General features: G+C 43.8%; 1 protein-coding gene across 3 annotated transcripts in view; it reads left to right on the forward strand.

Moving 5' to 3' along the window:
• The window catches only part of Zfat (zinc finger and AT-hook domain containing), a 162333-nt gene that overhangs the window by 100611 nt on the left and 40080 nt on the right, over positions 1 to 21642 (forward strand). For all 3 annotated transcript variants that reach the window (XM_041672577.1, XM_041672579.1, XM_041672578.1), the window contains exon 11: positions 9400 to 9488. In XM_041672577.1, coding sequence (XP_041528511.1) covers positions 9400 to 9488 — 89 coding nt within the window. The remainder of the gene's footprint in view (positions 1 to 9399; positions 9489 to 21642) is intronic.

Here is a 21642-nt window from a genome sequence, read left to right on the forward strand (position 1 = left end):
TAGTCACTCTTGGTAGTTGTGCAGCCCGTAAGTAACTGGTTTAGCAGTTGTATTAAAGTGGTGACTTACTGAACTATCCCCATAATTTTGGACAGTCTGTTGCTTCTCTCTCTTCCCTTCCTTCAGCTGTTGTACCCTCTATGTCAGGGGCCTTTCTTCTGCGTGCACACCTTTCCTTCATTTGACCCCTTCTCAGGACACTTCTCCCCACCAGAACAGCTGTTTTGTTTGTATCTGTGCATTAACCACAGTTTTCCTCTTTAAATGCCTTTGCCAGAGATTTGGAAGTACAGTGCCTTACCTCTTTCATTTTTTAACACTATGAAAAATGATTACCAATAGATATCAAGTCTCCTGTGTTATACTTTGTAATTATCTGGCAATTCATAAAATTGAGCAAGTACTGTACAGAGTAAATGACCTATGCTTCATAAAGCTTATGCAGCATCTTTTATAGAGTTTTATGTGATTCTTTTGTAAAGGATATCTATTGAGGGGGCTAACTCTGACTTTATTCTCTCTCTCTCTTTTTTTTTTTTTTTTTGATTTTCGAGACAGGGTTTCTCTGTAGCTTTTTGGTTGCTGTCCTGGAACTAGCTCTAGTAGACCAGGCTGGCCTTGAACTCACAGAGATCCGCCTGCCTCTGCCTCCCGAGTGCTGGGATTAAAGGCATGCACCACCACCGCCCGGCTTTTTATTTTCTCTTGAGAAGGTATGCAGTCATGTCTTCTTGTTTGCTCTCTTGCTGGAGTCTTGTTGGTTTGCATTCTCACAGGTTCAGTGGCTGCCTGTACTGTAGCTCTTGGCCTGTTGACAGAGCCTTTTTAAGAAACCAGAACAGACAGTGGTTTCTTGTGAAAGTTCTTTGGGTCTCCAGAGACAGTGATTATTTCTCTCCCCAAAGCTGTTTCTTTTCTCCTTGGTCACTCCCTCCTCATCCATCCACTTCAGTTTTGCATCACATCCCCATTGGAGCCTTCATAATAAAGCAAACCCAGGCCTCACCCCCTCCCACCTACCTCCTTCATGCTTAGCACTCTGTAGCAATCATCATTCTTGGTCACATGTTACAATCATTTATTCTGACATACCTGCTAGTTCATGTATGTGATGTGCCTCAGAGGGCACAGTTTCATTGTCTCACACTCTCTTGTCTCCTGTGGTCAGGCATGACTCTGGCACACAGTGACTGTTTCTTGAAGCTTGATGAGCGATTGAACATAGCTGCCAGATTGCCATCTGTACCTGTCTACCTTGCCCCTCTCTGCTTCCTTCATTTTCTTTGGATTCCCTGTCTCTCTCTCCCTTCTCCCTCCTAGTGCAGACTAACTAACTGTAAGCTCCTTCCACTTTTTTTCAGCCAGCATTCGTGGCTGAATATTTGCTTCATTTCTAGATAGTTTAATTCCTGGATCAGCTCACTCAGGTCACCTCTTCTCTGGTGGTTAAGTCATGTGTGACTAGAACTGGACATGGTACACATGCTGTGTCCCATCTCTGGTGATACAGCTTGACTGTGCAGAGGGAATGAGGGTGTCTGAGTAGACCCCGTGAGTACTGCTCTGACCTCTCACTGGTCTCACCTTCACTGTGCCCGTAGTCCTCAGCACCTAGGATGTAGAATGGAAGGCTTCCAGCACCCACAGCCTGTGAAGGAGCTTACAGATCGGCAGAGATGCACTCGTTAATTGCTTTGGCCAGTCAGTAAAATCCGTCTTTTATGAGACAGCCCCATGACAGCAAGCAGAAAGTAGAAACTTCCACTGTCAGGAGGCTGAAAGTCCAGTGAGTGAGACAGATGATAACCATGGTAAAAATCAATAAAGACAAGCTGCGTTAGAATGGAAATCTTGAACCATGTCAAATACTTAGGAAACTTGAGTGAATGTAATAATATAAGTATGAAATGATTGAGTTTCTACATAGAAATACTGTGAGCTTCCTAGTTCTTAACTGAATCAGTAAATCAGAGTATGGGGACTGTTATCTCAATATAAGATGACCATGGAAGGACCCATGATAATGACACTCGAATAGAAGCTTTAGAGAACTGAGCCAACAGAATGCGGAGGAACTGAAGAGCTCACCAACTGGGAGGAGCAGGCACCAAGGCTGTGGATGCATAGAGTGCAGAGAGGAGAGGCTACCACCTGGGTGTGGAGAGATGGAGCCATGAGACTGAAGGGCCTGCAGCCATTGCAGGCTTTGAGCCTCTGTTGTGGTTGGGGAGGCCAAGAGCTTGTGGGAGACTGGAGCCAGTAGTCTGTTATAAACCATTTGATTCCAAAACTGCTTGTACTTTTTCCTGTTACATTGTTCTCCACTCTGTCCTCAGTCTGTGTAGACTGCCTTACTTAGAACTCAAGCTTTGGATAGTCTCAGAGAGTTTCAGGAAACTGAACAGCAAGAGGACAGCAGGGTCACCACCAAGTAGCATGTGGTCCCTGTGGAGAAGAGTCTCCTACTGGGTCCCCTGACTTTTAGGTGCTTACTAGTCCTGTGCCTCAGTCATCCTTGTACTAGACAAGAGTTGGTGTCTATCTGTTTTCTATCAGGGCCTCTGATTAGCAGAGAAGGATGATCCCAGGACTATACAGGGTGAACTAGTCACTTCTCCTGCCACTTTTCCTTAGGTGGCCCTTTCTAATGGACAGCCATTCTATCTGAGAGGTATTGATCTCCATGACTTATGTCAGTTCTTTCAGCCTTCATTAGGTGAGATGATTCTATGTGATTGGAGATAGAAAGAACCTGGGTCCAAGTCAGGCTCCAGCTCTGAGAAAGAAACCTAGGTTTGTGATTCTGGTTTGTCATCCATAAACTGATGATACTTTCTACAACCCTGGTTTGAGTACCCAGTGGGACCATATACACCCAAGACTAGGGCTACTGAAATATTCTTAGTAGTTCAGTAAGTTAGAACCAGAAGGAAAAGTGAACGGTTTTAAAAACCAACCTCCTCTTTTGCTTTGTATTTGTTTTCTTTGTTTTATACTATGTGGCTAGTATCCACATACAGCTGTGTGATGCTCATTTGCCAGCCCTGTGAGGTCATTTTAGCCTGAAGAAATGCTAGGTTAGTGTCTGCTTTCCTTGGTATTCTCTGGAGTCTTGTGCCAGAAATGGTCTGATAAGTCTGAAAATCATTTCTTTATAACTATTCATAAATCTGCATTCAACTGTTTTAATTCGGCAACAAAAGATTGTGTTAAGTACTCTCTCATGCTTGTTGGCTCGAGCTATATCTATTGCCTGGCTGGCTTGCCTGTGTAAAGATGGCTTTGTAAAGATGACATTTTGGAGCCACATACTTTCCTTCTATGATTCAGAGCCTTGGGTGCTAGGGGGTTATTCCATTTCTTTCTTTCAGCCATGACGATTGTCCTTGTTCATAGCTACTTAGGAGTATTAATTGCTTCTGTTTTTGGAAACTTGCATAGTACCTTCCAATATTATGCAAGCTAGTCCTTACGGTGAAGGCTTTCAAATCTGATCCAGTCAATGTCCTCCAGTTCTTTTGTCTAAAGTGCAAGGTATCTTCAGTGATACTTAGTTCCTTCAACCTCTGTGTGGTGATTTGAATGAAAATGACCCTCATTAGGCTCCTATATTGAAATAGTTGGTTCTTTAGTTGGTGGAGCTGTTTGGGAAGGATTGATTCCTGTGACCTTGGAGGAGGTGTATCACTGAGGGTGGGGTTTGAGGTTCCAAAAGACTCACACAGTTCCTAGTGTTCTCTCTTTCTGCTTCATGATTTGTTGATCAAGATATAGGGTCTCAGCTATCTTTCATTCCACTATCATGGACATTAAACCTCTGAAACCATAAGTCAAACTAAATTTTATCAGTCATGGTATTTTATCACAGCCATAGAAAAATAGTTAAAACACGCTGGGAGGCAACCAAGAGTAACAACAAAGCCTAAAATTACAGCACACAATACATATAAGTCTATGTGTATATGTATATGTACATACGTACTATCTGAGGATTTCTGTTGCTGTGACAAAACACCATAACCAAAAAGCAAGCTGGGAAGAAAAGGATTTATTAGGCTTATCCATTAGCATTGCTGTTCATCACTGAAGGAAATCAGGACAGGAACTCAAACAGGGCAGCATCCTAGACACAGGAACTGATGTATAGGTCATGGAGGGGCGCTGCTTACTGGCTTGCTTCCTTTGGTTTATTCATTCAACATTGTTATAGAACCCAGGGTCAACAGCCCAGGGATGGCACCACATATCATGGTCTGGGCCCTCCCTCATTGATCACTAAATGAGAAAATGCCTTATAGCTGGATATCATCAAGTCATTTCCTCAGCTGAGGCTCCTTCCTCTAGCTTGTGCCAAGTTGACATACAAAACCAGTTAGTGTACACACACACACACACGTTAATGAAATTATCCCACTTGAGCTGGTAATGCTTCTCCCATTGGCCATTACTATCATATAAAAGCCTCAATACTAGAAATCCGCCCAAGAGATCCCCGATGGTGTGTGTGTGTTTGTGCATGTGCGCACACGCGCATATGTGCCTGGTGCTGATGCAGTCCAGAAGAGAGTGTCAAATACCCTGGAGCTAGGATTACAAGTGGTTGTGAGCCTACTGACCAGTCTGCAGGAACCAAACTCTAGTCCTGCAAGAGCAGTGCACGTTCTTAACTGCTGAGTCAGCTGCCTGGCCCTTCAAGGCTTCCTTGTAACACTTAATATTTTACGCTTTGATCTTGTTGTTTGATACTGAGAACAGTTCTATCCCCTTTCCTCCCTCACTTTCCTTAGATAGCAAAGAATCCGAGCATTTTCTTCTGCTGCTGGCGCCAGGCTGATGTTATCACATGAGTCATAGGTTAGTCGAAAGGTATACTTGGCTGAGATTATGCTGGTGATGTGTGGAACTGTGCAGCCATATGTGAGAAAAAATTGAAAATGTATTTAATAAAACATTTTAGTTATTTTCTAGTTGTAACTTGCATACTTTACAAGTGAAAATATCTCTATAGTTTGACCTTGAAGATTTAGTAAAATCAGGGTGGAGACATGGCTCAAGAGTTAAAAACACTTGCTGCTCTTCTAAAAGAGCTGTTTGGTTTGCAGCAGCCACATTAGTTGGTTTATAACTGCCTGTAACTTTAGTTCCAACTGTGCCTGATCTGCTTTCTTCTTCTATCTTCCATGTGAACCCAGATATACATGACGTACACAGATATAGAGATGACAGACAGACAGACTGAAAGACAGACAGACAGACACACACACACACACACACACACACACACACACACGGTGCAGAAGAATAAAATCTAGAATTTAGAGTTCATACACTTAAAGAGAAGTACAACCCTAGCATTAATATTCTTGAGCCATTTTTTTTTTGTTGGTTTTGCTGCTCTTATCAAGGGTGCTGCCTATGTAAGATGTAAAAGCTTTCTTGTTTATCTCTTAGACATTTCAACTTAATAAGATTCACGAAATATGCTTATGATGTATGTGTACACCCAGCGCTATGCTACTAAGATGAACAAGACATGTCTGTTGATAGCTGCCTGGCTTGTGAGCAGGTAGTCAGAGTGAGCTGAGTGGGAAGCGTGCCTGGGTAAATTGATGTTTTGTAAGGTGTGGGTGGAAGGAGTGATGTGGTGGAGGAAGTAGCCTGTGGCTGTGGGAGCAGAAGCATATTCACATCTGGGTTGATCTGGAAGCAAAGACTAGAAGGGAGGTAGAGCCCAGGTGTAAGCCTCAATGTCTAACCCTCTTCCTATGGCTGAGCCTGACTTTCCAAATGTTCTGTAACCTTCCAAAATAGCACCACCAGTTGAGGGTTAAATGTTTGAATGTGTGTGTGGTGGGGGGGGAGGCACTTCGTATCCAAACCACAACATATATGTTCGTAGATGTGAAGAAACTACCAGGCATCGGACTTGGGTGACATGGGTAATGCTGGGATTTTTAGAAGTAGAACCTACTTGGTGAGGATGATAATTAGTCCAGCTTAGGACATTTGGAGCAGGTAAGTGGCCAGTCCAGTTGATGGTTATGCTAGTGTGAATAAGAATTGCTCTCACAGGTTCATGTATTTGAATGTTTATTCATCAGGAAGTGGTACTATTTGAAAAGGATTAGGCGGTGTGTGGCCTTGTTATAAGAAGTGTGTTATTGGGCCAGTGGGGCTGGACTTTGAGGTATCAAAAGCTCATGCCAGGCCCAGTATCACTCTCTCTTCTTTATGCTTTGGGGGTCCAGATGTAGAACTCTCAGCTACTTCTCCAGCATTATATATGCCTGCATGCCACCAAGCTCCTGCTATGAGGATAGTGGATTATACTTCTGAAACTGTAAGCAAACTCCAATTAAATGCTTTCTTTTATAAGAGTTGCCTTAGTTATGGTGCCTCTTCATAGCAGTAGAACAGTGCCTAAGACAGAAGTTGGTACCAGGTACTGGGGTGTTGCTATGACAGGCCTGACCATGCTGCTTGTTGGTGGAATGTGGACTTTGGAATTTTGATTTAAGAAAACAGTTGAATGCTTTAAGTGGGGCATAATGGGCCATCCTAGTAGGAACATGGAAGACAGTGGTGCTGAGAGCAATGTAAATTATGATGGCTCAGCTCAAGAGGTTTCAGAGTATTAACAAGTAGTCTAGACACTGTTCTTGTGATATTTTTGTGAAGAATATAGTACTTTCTTCCCTTGTCCACAAAAGTCTGCCTAGGGCTAAATTGAAGAGTTTTAGATGAATGGCATTGGCAGAGGTGACTTCAAGTCAGACTCGTATTGACTGTATTGTGTAGTCATTAGTGGTCACTCTTATGCAGATATATAATAAAAAACAACTGCAAAAGGAAAATTACAAAATATATAGTTTGAGGAGAAAAGGAGGACCAGGAAGTGGAATGTTGGAGCCAAGTCCACTGCTCAAGGAAATAAAAAGTTTAAAGATGCTAAATGGAATAAAGGGAATGGTAACCTCAGGGCAAGACCCTATTCAGTTAAGTTTCCAAAAAGTGAAAAAGAATTAAGGAAAAGCTTAAGCAGTGAAGGAAACCATCAAAACCAGAAAGCTGATGGAAATGTATTTGAATGAGGGGCCAAATTCCATCCCTAGCAAGCAGTGGAACTTGGCAGCTTAGGTCGTGAGGTTCTGTCTTTAGAGTCAAGGACACTAGAAAAGGGTTGTGGACTCTACCTCTCTGTCAGGGGCTGAAGAAATGTTCTGAGTCCAGGTGTGTGTCAGGGGTGTTCATGCATGGAAACCCAGAGAGGCTTTTACCTGAAGCGGTGAGGGTGATTCCTGGATTGAGTTGGAGACCCTAAGGTGTTAGAGATGCCTGAGGTGTGGCAAAGAGAGCTGCTAACAGGGTAACAGGAAATGGAACCAGCCCAAGAGAGAGAAGTGTGTTGCAGCCAACAAAGTTGGCAATAGTTGGAGATCTGAAGAGAACTTTGACATTGGGTATGGAGACATAGAATTTGCAGATTGCCCTGGTGATTTTCATTCTTTCTTTGGCACTATAGTATTTCCTCACTGTGCTTATATTCCCCCCCCCATTTTGGAATAGTAATATATATTCTGTGCCATTGTATATTAGAAGTAGGTGGTCTTTTTTATTTTGATTTTACAGGGAGTTTATAGTTAGATTGCCTTGAGTCTCAGAAGGGACTTTGAAGATACCTTGAGAATGGGAGAGGCTCTAGGGACTTTTGAAGTTTGAGTGAATGCATTGTTATATTATGATATGTCTACAAGCCTGTGGTGGCCAGGGAGTGGAATGTGGTAATTTGAATAGGGATTATTTATGTATTTGAGTACTTAGTCATCAGGGAATGGAACTATTTGAAAAGGATTAGGTATGGTCTAGTTGGAGCATGTCACTAGGGGTGGGCTTTTAGGCTTCAAAAGCCAATGCCTGGTCGTGTTGCTCTCTCTTCCTGCTGCCTTTGGATCAAGATGTAAAACTTTCAGCTACTTCTCCAGCACCATGTCTGCCTATATACCACCATGCTCCCCACCATGATGTTAATGGACTAAACATCTGAAATTGAAGGCCAGCGCCAATGAAATGCTTTCTGTTATAGGACTTGCCTTAGTCATAGGGTCACTTCACAGCAGTAGAACAGTGACTAAGACAATAGGTGACTTCTCAAGTGTTGAGCTGTGGGAAGAGGTCTGAATATAAGGTGTAGCTTTGGGCATCAAATGTGTGCTAAAACTGTAGGAACAGTCATGTGCAATGAGGCATCAGAATGAAAAGAGTGTGGGCGAGAACACTGTGGGGCATCAGTTTATAGAGAATGATGAATGTGGGTACTGTTACCAAGAAACTCAGAGACTGGTCAGACACACAAGGGTGGTGGTGATGGAGTACCAGAGAATAAGGTTTTCACAGACTGTCAGAAGTATCTCAGGTAGTAGAATCATCTAGTAAAACCAAAAGCAACATCTGTCTTTGACCTGATCCTAGTGGTTACCTTGGTAATAACAGGTGTCAAGGCCAATTGTGCCTTTACCCAGTTTGCAGAGCAGGGAGATATAGGGGATGCAACTACAGAGAAGTCTTACCTGTCTTGTGGAGGTCTCCAGAGGAGCAAGAATTTCTTGGGGTCCATGCTTCAGGGGCAGTAGCTGTGTTCCTATAGTGTTGGCACCATTAGAGCCATTTGCTACAACAGGAAGAAGGTCTTAACTTCTGTTTGGTTACATAATTGTATGATGGCAAATGGAGATTTTGTTTACTCTCTCCAGGAGGAGTGGAATGTGTTCCATGTATCTATTTCTTTGTTTTCACGTGGGCACTCATGCACCTGATTGTTGTCTATATTTATATATTGCTAAAACATTGCTCTTCTCTGAAGTCGTCTGTGGCACTTCTGAAGGCACGCTGTTGGCTTTCCCACCAGCATGGGAGGTTTGCACAGTGATCTTTCTTTGTGTAGAACATCTTTCTGCACAGTCCTCTGATGCTCAGGAGCTTGTCTTCATTGAGATGCCCTGCATCCTCAATGTTCTGGCTTCCCTCTTCTCCAGGACAGCGCTAAACTTCCTGTAGACTGTACACTTCCCGTTCCAGAAGGAAGATGCTGCTGTTTCATGTTTCTGACCACGCTGTGGCCCATTCTGCTGATCAATATCTCTCCGTCTCTCTTAAACATCTCTTTTCCTTTCAGTACCCTTCTCTCTAGATGGCTGGGCATACCTTTTCTCTTCTTGTAGAAGTGTGCTCCTGTGTTATTGCTCAGAGCTTCCCTGGGTGAAGCTGACCAATCTCTTCCTTTAGTTGTGAGCTCCTTCCCGCTGCTATTTCCTGACAACTGGTCGTGTTACCTTCCTGAGCCCCTCTGAGAACCTGCTCTTCCACCTGGCATTGCTCACCTTATCCTCCGCTTCTTTCCAGGGAAGCAGTTCAAGTGCACCGTGTGCGACTACACGGCAGCCCAGAAGCCACATCTGCTGCGGCACATGGAGCAGCACGCCTCGTTCAAGGTAAGGGCGCGGGAGGTGGGTGGCCGTGGGAATTCTGCCTGGACACATGCCACTTTTGCCATTGCCTTTGCTTTCCAGCTCTTTAGCTGTCATCTGGAGTTTATTCTGTGCCCCCCCTTTTCAGAAGCATAGTAGTTCCCTATGGTTTAGAGACCAGCTCAAGAAACAGTGTGCAAGAGAATGCTAACTGAAGACAAAGCATGCATTTACCTCTCAAAACTGGAGTGAACTGGGAGGAAAGTACAGTTTCAGGGGCGTGTATTCATGCCTTCAGATTTTGGCGTTCTGCAGGTCCATTGCCTGGTAAAACAGGTGTGATAAAGGCCCCCACCCCCGCCGCCCTGTCAGGCTTTTTGTATGGGTGGCAGAGTGCTCTGATGTACCCTCTGCAGTGCCTAGTGTGTGGCAGGGGTTGGAGGATAATGCAGTCTCTCTATGCTTTCCTAATAGTTTTGAGTGATGTTTCTTTAATGTGTTTGGTAGTATGCACTTAGCCAGTCTCTCATGTAATTATGGCGAGGAAGTAAGATGACCCAATATGTTTTTCAATCAGAACTCTGCATATCACTTAAGGCAACTCGACTCTTGACATTGTTACTTTTGTTGGTATGTACACAGGTTAATGGAATCTTTAAGATGTCAGACTATTTCGTTCTGAAATGTTTTTCTGAAAATTCCTACTGTGAAATTCCATAGACTTATCTAATATGGAAGGGATGTTGGTCCCCACACTTACGGCTCTCAGTGCCTGTGCCTGTCACCTCGGACCTCCCCACGGTACATACTGCTGTCCCTGTGTATCACAGAAAGAACCTCACCTCACAGTTTATCTGATCAGCTGTGGTCTTTTCTGTAGCATATTGTGATCTTAAATGCTATACTCACGTTGACAGGCTGTGTCTGTCATTTGTGAGGTGAGAGGACCTTCCCAAGCAGCAAGCTCATCCTGGGCTCAGAACAGCTTGTGAGGGTTCTTAGGACATCTCTTCATGTGATTGAACTCGGTAAAGACTCCGCATGTATTGAATGCACTTTTATCATCCAGAAAGCGAAGCAGCCAGAACATAGGCCACATCCTCCCACTGTTCCATGCTCTCACGCTTTATCTTCTCAGTGTTTGGGGAGAAGGAGAGAAGGGAGGAACTGGAAAAACTACAGTCATGCAAACTGTTGTCAGGTAGTTGATCCTGGGGTCTGCAGTGAGCACGAGCTGCTGAGGTGGAACATACCTGGAGCAGTACATGACTGAATCTGTTAGGTTTTCAATTTTATGCCTATTTTTTATATAATTGAAACGGGGGACTTCAGGCTGGGTGGTGATGGCACACGCCTTTAATCCCAGTACTCGGGAGTCAGAGGCAGGCGGATCTCTGTGAGTTTGAGGCCAGCCAGGTCTACAAGAGGTAGTTCCAGAACAGGCTCCAAAGCTACAGCGAAACCCTGTCCTAAAAAACAAAATGAACGAATGAACAAAAAAGGGGGGGACTTCAAGTCTCACAGTACACAAACGTGTTTCATCAGTAGATGACACTTTTAGTAGTGCATTTGCCTTGGTAGAGAACAGTGCATCAAAGCAACCAGCTTCTATATTTGTAGGTGAGAAGTTAGGCCCAGTGAGGGTAGTTCTTCTCGCGGCTCCAGTCTCAGTGGGCTTTGCATTCACCCTTGGTTTTCAGCTGACCCTGAACTAAATCCTAGTTTTCCACGATTGAACTGTGCTGTAGGAGTGTGGGGGTGAATGTGGGATTCATCCTGTTAAACATCTGCACAGGTCGTTACCACCTCTTTCCTCTGCCATGTCCTTGGCATCCAGTGCAGGGCCTGCTGTTGCTGCACTGAGATGGTCCCTGGGCCATGGCTGGTCCTCCTCAGGCTACCAGTAGATTTGAGATCCACTTTATCAAGTAGTACCATAGCTGAGAAGCTCACATAGGTTGAGAAACACCACAGCCAGCCGTGGTATCTCACCCTGTAACTTTCCTATGCCAGTTTGCCTAAGTGAGGTTTCTCAGTTACCTCATAAAGCAGCATGAAATTGTTCCACACCAGCCACAATCATCCAGATAGCAATTACTCTTGCGTCTTCTCCCTCTCACCCCTGTGTTGGTTTCCTCTTGCTAAAATGGATTACCACCAAGTTGTGTTGAAACAACATACATATTTTATAATTGTATAGTTCAGAAGTCTGGCACGGCCTCCACTAAGAGCCAAAGAGAATGTTGGCAAGGCCAGTGTTCCAGCCCATGCCCTTGTCTTTCTCCACTGCTGGGATCCCTTGCAGTTCCTGGCTTGTAGTCTTTCTATTTCAAGGCCAGCAGCATGGCATGTCCCTTTATTTCTTCTGCTCAGACTCTCCCCTTTGACTTTTAAAGATCCTTTTGGGACTGGGGCTGAGGTGATATTGGAGAGATGGCTGTTGGTAAAGTCCTTGTGGAATGAGCATGAAGATCTGAGTTTTCTTCTCAGTACTCATATGAAAATCTGGGTACAATGGTGCATGTCTGTAACCCCAGAACTGTGGAGATGGAGATGGCAGATAACTGCCTGTTCAGCCTAGCTGAGTCAGAGAGCTCTGAGTTCCGTCAGAAACCCTCTCTCAGAACAGAAGATGGAGATTGAAGACTACCTGACTGACATTAATTAGCCTCTGCTCTTCACATGCCCTCATGGCCACATGTGCAGGGGTATACAAACATGTGAACAGACACCACACGCACTCATGCGTGTACATACCTGTGTGTGCTGGAGATGTGGCAGGGGGCAGAGTGCTTGCCTAGCATACTTTCTGTTTTAGTCTTCCCCATGTAAATCTGAAATGGTGGTGCATGTTTGTGATCCCAGCTCTCAAGAGTTGGACACAAGAAGATTAGAATTCAAGGTCAACTTTGACTATGTAACAAGTTCAAGACCAGCTTGGGATGCATGACCCCTTGCTTAAATAATAAAATGTTTAAAGGTCTTTGTGACAACACTCATATAACCCAAACAAAGTCCTTAGCCTATGTTCAGGCGATTGGTAGCCTGTCTCTTAATTCCCGTCCTTTAGTTTTTGTTTGTTACTGTGTTTTCTTTAGTGACAGAGATAGACCCAGGCCTCATACATGCTAGGAAAGCACTCTTACCTCTGAGCGAATCCCAGCCTAATCCTGCAGCCTTAATTCCTTTTAAACAGTTTAATGGATTAGGATGTGGGTGTCTTGTGGAGGGGGTTACTGTTCTGCCAATCACATTCTCCCACATTTTTTCCTCTCATATCTGCTCGTGGAGGAGCTTTCCAACAGAGGCCAGAAAATGCACAGTATGCAAAGGCATTTCACCCACCAGCCCTGCCAACGTTTGTCGTCTTCACCAGGGTTGTGTTTGGCCTGGGATCCTCAGGCAGATAATAATGAACTCGTGCAGTCAGTTTGCAAAATAAAAACAGTTTGCTTTTCCTGAGTAGATTTCATAACTTACAATATGTGACTTGTGACAGGAAACACTGACATAAGGCAGATCCCTGGCTTGTTTTTTTTTAAAATGGCATATTTTCTATTTATGTATTTATTTAGTGTTCACTAGATAAGATTTGAAAATGCTTGTAAATTCCTTTCTTCATAGAATCTAGAATGCTTTTGATGCATTTTCTTAAAAGATGAGCTTGCAGTCCAACAGTAAATGAGTTTTTTTTTTTTAATGGAAATCACTGCATCAGCTTGACCACTGATAAAGCTTTGTTGGGTTCCATGACATAGCTGACAGGCTTGGTGATTTGCTCAAATTGCACCCCTTCTGAGTCACAGCTGAATGCAGGGTAGAGGACCCTCCTAGTTGAAGGCAGGGTCAAGACCCTCTCTGCAGTTAGAAGCATTGCCTTTCCCTTCAGCGTTTTCAGTCATTTCACACTTCATGAAAATAGATTTGCAAACTCCCGTGACTGCTGCACAAGTACTGAAGCCATGCTTTCTTTGGTCTTGCCCCTCATCACTGAGTCCTTCGGTCGTTCCCAGTTTGGGCTGTTATAAATAGCCACACAATGGGCATCTTCATGCAGGAAGCATTTTCTGTCTCCTAAAATCTAGTGGGTGATAAAGTTCAGAGCCAAGCTCAGCACATCACCAAGAAATCACAGATAGTGGCTGCAATCAAAATGCATTCCCAAGGGCACAGTATGCCTCAACCTTGCAGGGATTAGGGACTGACCTAACCAGGGAAAGAGGAAATGAAGAAACAGGCACCTATGCAGAAAAGGGGTGCATGCTGTGGTGAGACTCCAGCCGTCAGAAACATAATGTGTTTATTATATGCAGCTGAACTGAACAAGGAGTCAGGGTTAGCTAATCTGAGTGTGTAGGGGAGCACTCTCGGGCTGTAAACATCCTGGAAGAGGAAACTGCAGTCCATATTCTCTGTATACACTGTCAGCATCCACAAGGCCAGGGGAAGGCTTTGCCATTTCTCTGAGCCTGACCTGGGGAAGGCTTTGCTATTCCTATGGGTCTGGGACACTGGGGTCCTTGAATGGCTGTATTCATGTCAACAATACCCCTTCATTCAGGTTATCTACTTCCTACATATTTGCTCAGGGCTTCCTCTACTTCCCACAGTGTTAACACTTGACCTTAGAGGAGTGCTAGAGAAGATACCTGGATGTGATGAGCAGCCCCTGAGCAGTAGGGTTTAAATAATGGGCTGGGTCTTTGTGTCTGGCTGTGCAATGCCTAGCTTAAATAATATAATCAGTAAAGTTGGTTAGTTCCATGGCATTCATGTCACTGTTAGACCGGTGATTATGTGTTTCCAGGCAGATTGTTATTGTAGCTTGAATAGACCATTTTTAAAAGAAATCTTGTCTTTTCACCTAAAGAAGATGATGCTTCATTTTAGTGGTATTATGGCTATCATTACATACCAAGTTTGAGGACTAGATGCTTGATTCCCTTGAGTCCTGCATCCTGTGAAGCTGAGTCCGATTTCCAGCTCTGAAATGTGGTTGTGCAGTGTTTTCTTATCATGGGAGACGTGGGGATGTGGAGGGTGCTCCCACTGTAGGTGTGCAGGAAACAAGTAGAGGAGGAGCAGGAGCGAGGAGTGAAGGGAACAGGAAAGGAGGTGATTAGATGACTCTCCTAGGGAAGTCAAGTTAGGCAGGAGTCACAGACACATATACAAATAGCCGGGCGATGGTGGCGCACGCCTTTAATCCCAGCACTCGGGAGGCAGAGGTAGGCGGATCTCTGTGAGTTCGAGACCAGCCTGGTCTACAGAGCTAGTTCCAGGACAGGCTCCAAAGCCACAGAGAAACCCTGTCTCGAAAAACCAAAAAAAAAAAAAAAAAAAAAAAATGGCTGCTCAGATCTGCCAATGTAGCTGAGATGAGCCTTTCTCTGTCTTTCCCTGGACTATTTCCTAGCTTGACTGATTAGCTCACTCATCCAAGGAGACTGAGCTTTCTCTTAGCAGGCTTTCGAGTATCAAAGCCTGAGAAGGGAATTTCAAGATAACTTTAAAACTCAAGGAAAATGCTGAGCAGCTAGAGTCATTTTCATATAATATTTTTATTTATCTATTATTTTATGGAGAATTTCCTCATAGGCAAGTGTGTAAAAAGAATTGGCCACAAATAAGGGACTAGCTTGGGTACTTGATAAAATGTTCAACTTCATAGATTAAAAAAAAATCAGCAAAACCCTGGTGAGATCATTTTTCACTTACATCAGTAAACATCAGAGTTCAAGTGCACACTTCATTTCAGGCCAAGAGGGAATAACCGTGTTCATATGCTGTTGACAGGAGCGAAAGTGGTGTGTGCCCCAAGGAGATGAGTATAGCAGACTCTGTTACAAGTGCGTGACAGATGATGTAAAATTGTCACTTGTAAGAATTCGTCTACTGCATAGATCCTTCCAGATATATGAGCCGTAACTGTAGGATTATTTAACAGAAATATGTAACATAGGGGTAAGTTAAAAAAAAATCAGCAAACAACAGCAGAATATCTATAGCTCCTTTGAAGGAGTCAAAAATATCTCTCTGCTCATTTCTATAGAAAGATATTTAATCTGTATAAGAAACCGCAAAAGGAAGATTTAAAATGATATTTAAAACTATATTTCTTTTATTTACTTTCAAGCTTCTATAAAAATACATGCAAAATAAACAGACATGTCATCTGTTGGGAAGGGTGAGAATAAAAACTGAGTACATAGGAAGACAGGGTTATAGTGACGTGTGGTGAGCATACACCTATGCATGTTACATGTATGGGGCACATATGTTTAAGTTTCATATATGTGTTCATGTACATGCATACATCAGTAGAGACCAAAAGTTGACATTGTCTTCATCAAATATCCTCTTTTTTATACATTAAAGCAGAATCTTGTGCTGAACCCAAAACTTGCTAGTTTGACTTGCTAACTTACTCTAGGACCCTTGTCTCTGCCTCCTGTGCACTTAGATTGCAGATCATCTGCCATGCTCAGCCTGTTTGGGCGCTGGGTTGGAGTGCTGAGGGCAACAGGTTGGGCAGGAATTGCTTTGCTTCAATAGCCTGCCTGCAGCAAGGTAGGCCCTTTGTCAGCAAGGTTCCTGGCCAGCAAGGGAGCCTGATCCTGTTCTGGGGGACCCATCAGAGTGGTTGGTGAGTGTGTTCTTGACCCACGGCAGGAGCCCGGAAACAGAACAGGGACATTCCCCGACCCCCTTCACTCCCTGGTCATTCGGCTCCCCTCTGCTGGGGCCTCTCTCTCCCTAACCCATCTTCCACATGGAGTTCGTGTGAACATCCAGTCATGCCGTTCTCATCAGCCCCTTCCCTTCCTGCTGGACCCACGGCCCATGCTTTCCAAATCTGCTTCCTGGCAAGGGTCATCATGCTCTGAATTTCCCCACCATTCTTTTCTCATCCCTGCTGTCCACGAGTGCTTGTCATCACACTGATGCATGTCATGGGGCTCAGCACCAGAGAGACTTTGCACATTAGCTCCATCCTCTCTAGAGCTTCAAGGACACCCAGAATCTCCTGGCCTCTGGAGAATAAGTGGGAAAAAAAGTGATGTATGAGTTGTGCAAGTCTGCAAAGAAAAATTCAGACTGGAATCAGCAGTTTTGAAATGTGTACCATTTGGAAACTGTTCAGCGTGGCTGGATGCTGACCCATCTTTATTTAGCTTCCTTCATTTCTGACACAGTGTGACTTTCTTGGCCGTTGGTCCTTTCCTTTTTTTGTGGCCAGAAAGCTCTTAGATATAGCTGAGGTTGGGAATTGACCTATCACCTTGACAACACACTGTCAAATTTATGTTTGATATGTGTTAAAAGAGGTTGAATCCTTGACCATCAGTGCCATGAGCCTATAGCTTTATTGCAGTTGAGAATTTGCATAGCCACGGCATTGTCACAAAACTGGTAACAGGTAAAGGAGAACTTGACCTCTAATCTCATTGCCATTGACAGACTTTTCCGAAGTCTTCCATATGGATTACATCACATCATAACTCAACAATCGGAATTTTCAGAGACAAAGTAGGAACAATTAAAGAATTCAATTTTTACTGGGTCTTTTGATCAAAGGACATGAGATGATTTGGGTACCAGGCACTTCTCTGTCAGGCCCTGTGCCAGGAGCACAGGCTTCTGGGCTGAAGTCTGGTTCTCTGTCTGCCAGTTTCATAGGCCTTCTGAGAGCCAAATGTGCATCAAAAATAATAGCCGTTGTATGGAGTATTAGGGAAAAGTTATGTCCCAAGAGCTGTGGGAACTCAGAAGACCAGCACAACAGCTGTTCCAGCTTCATCTTTTTAAGTCTTATTTCAGCGGAGTTAAGATTATATTTGAAACCCATAGTTTTAGAAATATGCAGCAAGAAGGTTCTCCACTGATTGATAACCACAACTCAAAGGGAATTCAAGCATTACTCAGAAGAGGAACAAATAAAAGGGTTCAGCGTGCCCAAGTCCGTCCTCCATGTGCTGATGTATATTGTAGGCTTATATATGCAGGGAGAACTGGGGCATACATGATTTGCGTAATTAAGCAATCCTAGTCGAGATATGGCCTCTCTAACCCATTTCTCTGAATGTTCTGGCTGTGCTGCCCATGATGGTTAAAGAAGTTCTTGTTGCTTGAGAGGCCAGGGTGCCTCTCAGGAGATGGTTACTTTGCTCTGTAATGTGAACTCACCCTCATGGACAGTTGCCCTTCTCTGGGAAAGAGTCTGTCCTATGAAGTTCCTCTTATTTAGGAATCTAAGGTATCTCAAGAAGAACATTTAAAGATTTATTTGTCTTCATCCAAAGTAAAGGACACAGACTGGAACAAAGGCAGAAATATCAGGTTTCATTCCACATTTACAGTTACCTTATAGGTCCCAGTTGCAGAGCCAACTCCCTTTAGCAAAAACAGTTTCTACGCCACTGTATCATTATCTCTTATTGCATTCTGATAGCGAAATATGTGACCAAGGCATTTGTAATGTGACCACAGCAAGCTACAGCGAGGTATGCATGTAGAAGGTAAAGGGCATGGGAATACACAGAACACATGTGAACAGATATGCAAAGTTGGACAAAGATAGTATCTAGGATGAGGTCAGCCAAGGAGCTTGCTGTGTAAGCAGTTTATTCCTGGCTTTCCTTCTAACCCCTGTGAGGAAGGGAGTGGAAGTGAAGAGATAATCTCAAGTAACTAGAATGAAAGACAAACATTTGTAAGTAGTAACATTTGTAAGCAATTCCAGTTACTAGTACCCCCGAGGGACCTCACAAGGCCAGTTGTCTGGCATTGCTGTCTAAAGTGTTTTATATGCATATTTTACTTTAACCTGATAATTCTTCTAGGCAAGTATTAAAACCTCTGTTTTATAGATCAAAAGATTAAGACCCAGAATTGAATGAAGGGGCATGAGTTAGGAGGACTGCAGTTCTCAAGAGATGGTTTTTTTGTCGATGTCTCTGTGACATAATAACTCTATCCTTTATTCTATGCTTTCAAAGCTCAGTGACTTTTTACCTCTTTGTCCTTTTCCCATTCACTGCCTTGATGATGTACACCCATGGGTGTATGTTCAGTTATCAAAACTCAAGCACAGAATGCTGACTGAGTACATGTTAGCAGCCAGAACTCTTACCAAGTACAATGGAAACCACTCAGGGGCAGCAGATGAGGACAAAGTGTGGGGTTTTGTGGCAGTTTCTTTTTTGCTTTTCTGTTCTGAATTTGAAGGACAGTAAGGGTTCTGATACTGTACTCATTTCTCTATTTCCTATGAGTGCGGAAGTGTGTGGAAGGAAGAAGAGAGGTGTGGACCTGGGTGACACACGGGCCCTTTATTTGCTGGCTTCCCACTGCAAAGCCTGTGCTGAAGAGCATCTGTGTCATTTTCAGTTCTGTTGTATTTAAGATTTTTTTAAAGCATCTCTGGAAAAAAATGGAAACTGGATAGTTTTATGTTAAATTAAATTTCTGTCCATCTAAGAATATGCAGTATATTCTCTGGAGATATTGCATTTTTGACATCACAGTGATTACCAAAAATATAATAATAGAATAAAATCGATTACCAGCCAACACTAAAGATTCTTCTAAGCTCTTGCACAAAATGCAATTAGTGTGGATTGATTTACTGTTACTTATCGTGATGAGTTAATTGCCTCAAGGTAAGCTGGCTTTGAACTTGTGGTACCCATGGTTTTAAAATATTTATTCTTTTAAATTGTTTAATTTGTCTCTGGCCTTATTTGCAAACAGAGCTCGCTCTGTGCTTATTAATTGATATGAGGATCTGACTCTTGCTCTTTGGATCTTTACCCTGGAATTGGTTTTGTTAGTGCCATGTTGTTGACTCTTGGTAGAGCTAACTTTGGGTCATAGAATTCTCAGAAGAGACAGGAGCATTAGAAAAACCTTTCACTCTGGGCTTGATAAACTTGTCTTCAAGACTCCCAACTGCTGTGGGATAATGCTCTTTCACACTGTAGAGAACACCCAACTTTCAGAATGGCTAAAACAGGAAAAACAACAGCAGCAACAACAAAACGTATACCATGCAAAATCTGCTTGCATTATAAGAAATGAATGACATTTTTCATTCATGCCTGTATTCTGTATTCTAAGAGTGACTTAGATATCTTTGGGACAAATATCTCTGAGGGCTCTTCACTAGGAACAAGAGTCCGGGAAAACCTCCACCCTTCCTTGTCCTTTTCTTTGTAATATACATGTTTTTCCATCTCTGTCTGCTTCTGCCCCCTTGTCATCCTTGTCTGTCTTCTCTGAAATTCTGTGGGCTATCAAAACTATATACCTGTAGGTGTGGGGTTGGCAGAATCAGCCCTCACTTCTGGCAGTACTCACGGGGAAAACAGGGAACCCCCCCCCCCATGGCTGCAAATGCCAACCAATATGAGCCCCTTAGCCTCAGCCTCCACTCCTCTAGGCAGACCAGTGCAGTCACATCAACCTGTCCTCCCTCCCATGCTCAGCTTATCCCTGCTCCTCATGCTTGCTCTGTCACACTTACAGATGGCCACATTGGTCTCACCTCCTTCAGGTTGTTGTTTTTGTAGGTCTAATGACATCTGGCAAATGCTATAGTCCTTTTTTCAATGCTAAGATGTAAGTTTTCGCATGAGGCATTGGGTTCACTTTTTGTTCTTCTGTGACACACAGGCAGCACCTTCTGGGGAATGTCGGCACATCTTACCTCTATTTTTTTACACAGTGTCTCACCTAGGCCTGGATGGCCTCAAACTCATTATGTAGATGAAGATGACCTTAATTAAACTCCCAATCCTCCTGCATCCACCATCCAAGTACTGGGATTGCAGGTGCTGGGCACTAAGCCCAGTTATGTGGTGCTTATGGAGGCCAGGATTCTGTGCATGACAGGCAAGCACTCTGCCAGATAGGCCACATTCCTAACCCTCGTCTTCAGGTCTCTAGGGCGACAGATTCATCCTGGCAGGCTTCTAGGTGGAGTAAGATTCTGAGCTGCTTTAAGCGCTCAGAACCACAAAGAACCTTCAATTTTGGGGCGTTGCTGGGTTCATTCTTATTTCATGGGTAGCCTTGAGCCCTGAGTTTGTCCTCCTCACAGTAGTGAGAACTCTGAGATTAAAACGGGATGAAGCATGTGGGAGCAATTTGGAATAAGAGGCTCTGCAACTGCCTTGCTCTAGCTTTAGTGAGTCAGGCCCTGGTTAGTGCCAAGGGCCTGCTTTTCAGCAGAGAGGAGCCAAATATTGGTAAATGTGTTGTTTTCTTTGGTTGGGCCCCATAAGCCTTGTTTAATCATTGTGTAATGTTAAGGAATATTAAAGGAGATCCCCGTGCAAAGGCTCATGTTTAGTCCATTCAGCTGTGTTCTTTGGAAATATAGGAAAATATGATTAATACTGCTCTAGTTTTGCAGCACTGTTTACCCTGTCTGATCTACAGCGTGGAGTCAGTGGGAACATGCTGGTGATGAACAGGCAGTCCAGACAGGGGCTGTCCAGAGTCAGGTCACCAAGGTGGGAGTGGGAAGGGAAAGGAAAGAAGTGGCTGATTGGGCCACCGGTATTCCAGGTGTTAGAAATGCCTTTGTCGGAAATATAACACATTATTGCTGTGATCTGAAACCCAGAGGCATCTGTAAAATGAAAAGTTCAGTGCGGTGGGAAGATTGCAGAAGTCACCCAGCTGATGCAGCAGCAGGAGAGAGTGTTGCTGAAGTCACACTTATTTGCAGTAGCCTTGATTGATCTGTGCACCAGCTGCCCAGGGGGGCGGGCCTGAGGTTTGGAGTCTGGCCCTAGGCCAAAGCCTGGTTTGCTGGTGACTGTCTGAGAACCCTCTGCAGCAGCTTTTCCTTTCAGGGCCTCATCTGCAAATGTGCATATTATTTTTTTCAGCCCAGACAGGCAAGACTTAGTGGCCACTCTGCCTGCTTTCTTTCTGCTACCATCAGTGGATCTGAGTCCCCTTCATCTCCCTTTCTGTCACTGCAAACATAAACGGGGAGGGGGGTCCTCAAATTCCAAGGGCAGATTTTCAGGTAAAAGGAATGCTATGTGTTATGTTGCTTTAGATGAGGCCGTTTGCACCAAAGATATCTATCTGAGCCATTAGTGAGAGTCACACAGGTGTACACTGTACAGGGAGCCTTTCTGTCACACCCCGCCTCCTTTATTTC

This window comes from Microtus oregoni, unplaced genomic scaffold, assembly GCF_018167655.1.
Source record: "Microtus oregoni isolate MIOR12 unplaced genomic scaffold, Mior012 000022F_ref0000154, whole genome shotgun sequence".
NCBI lineage: Eukaryota > Metazoa > Chordata > Mammalia > Rodentia > Cricetidae > Microtus > Microtus oregoni.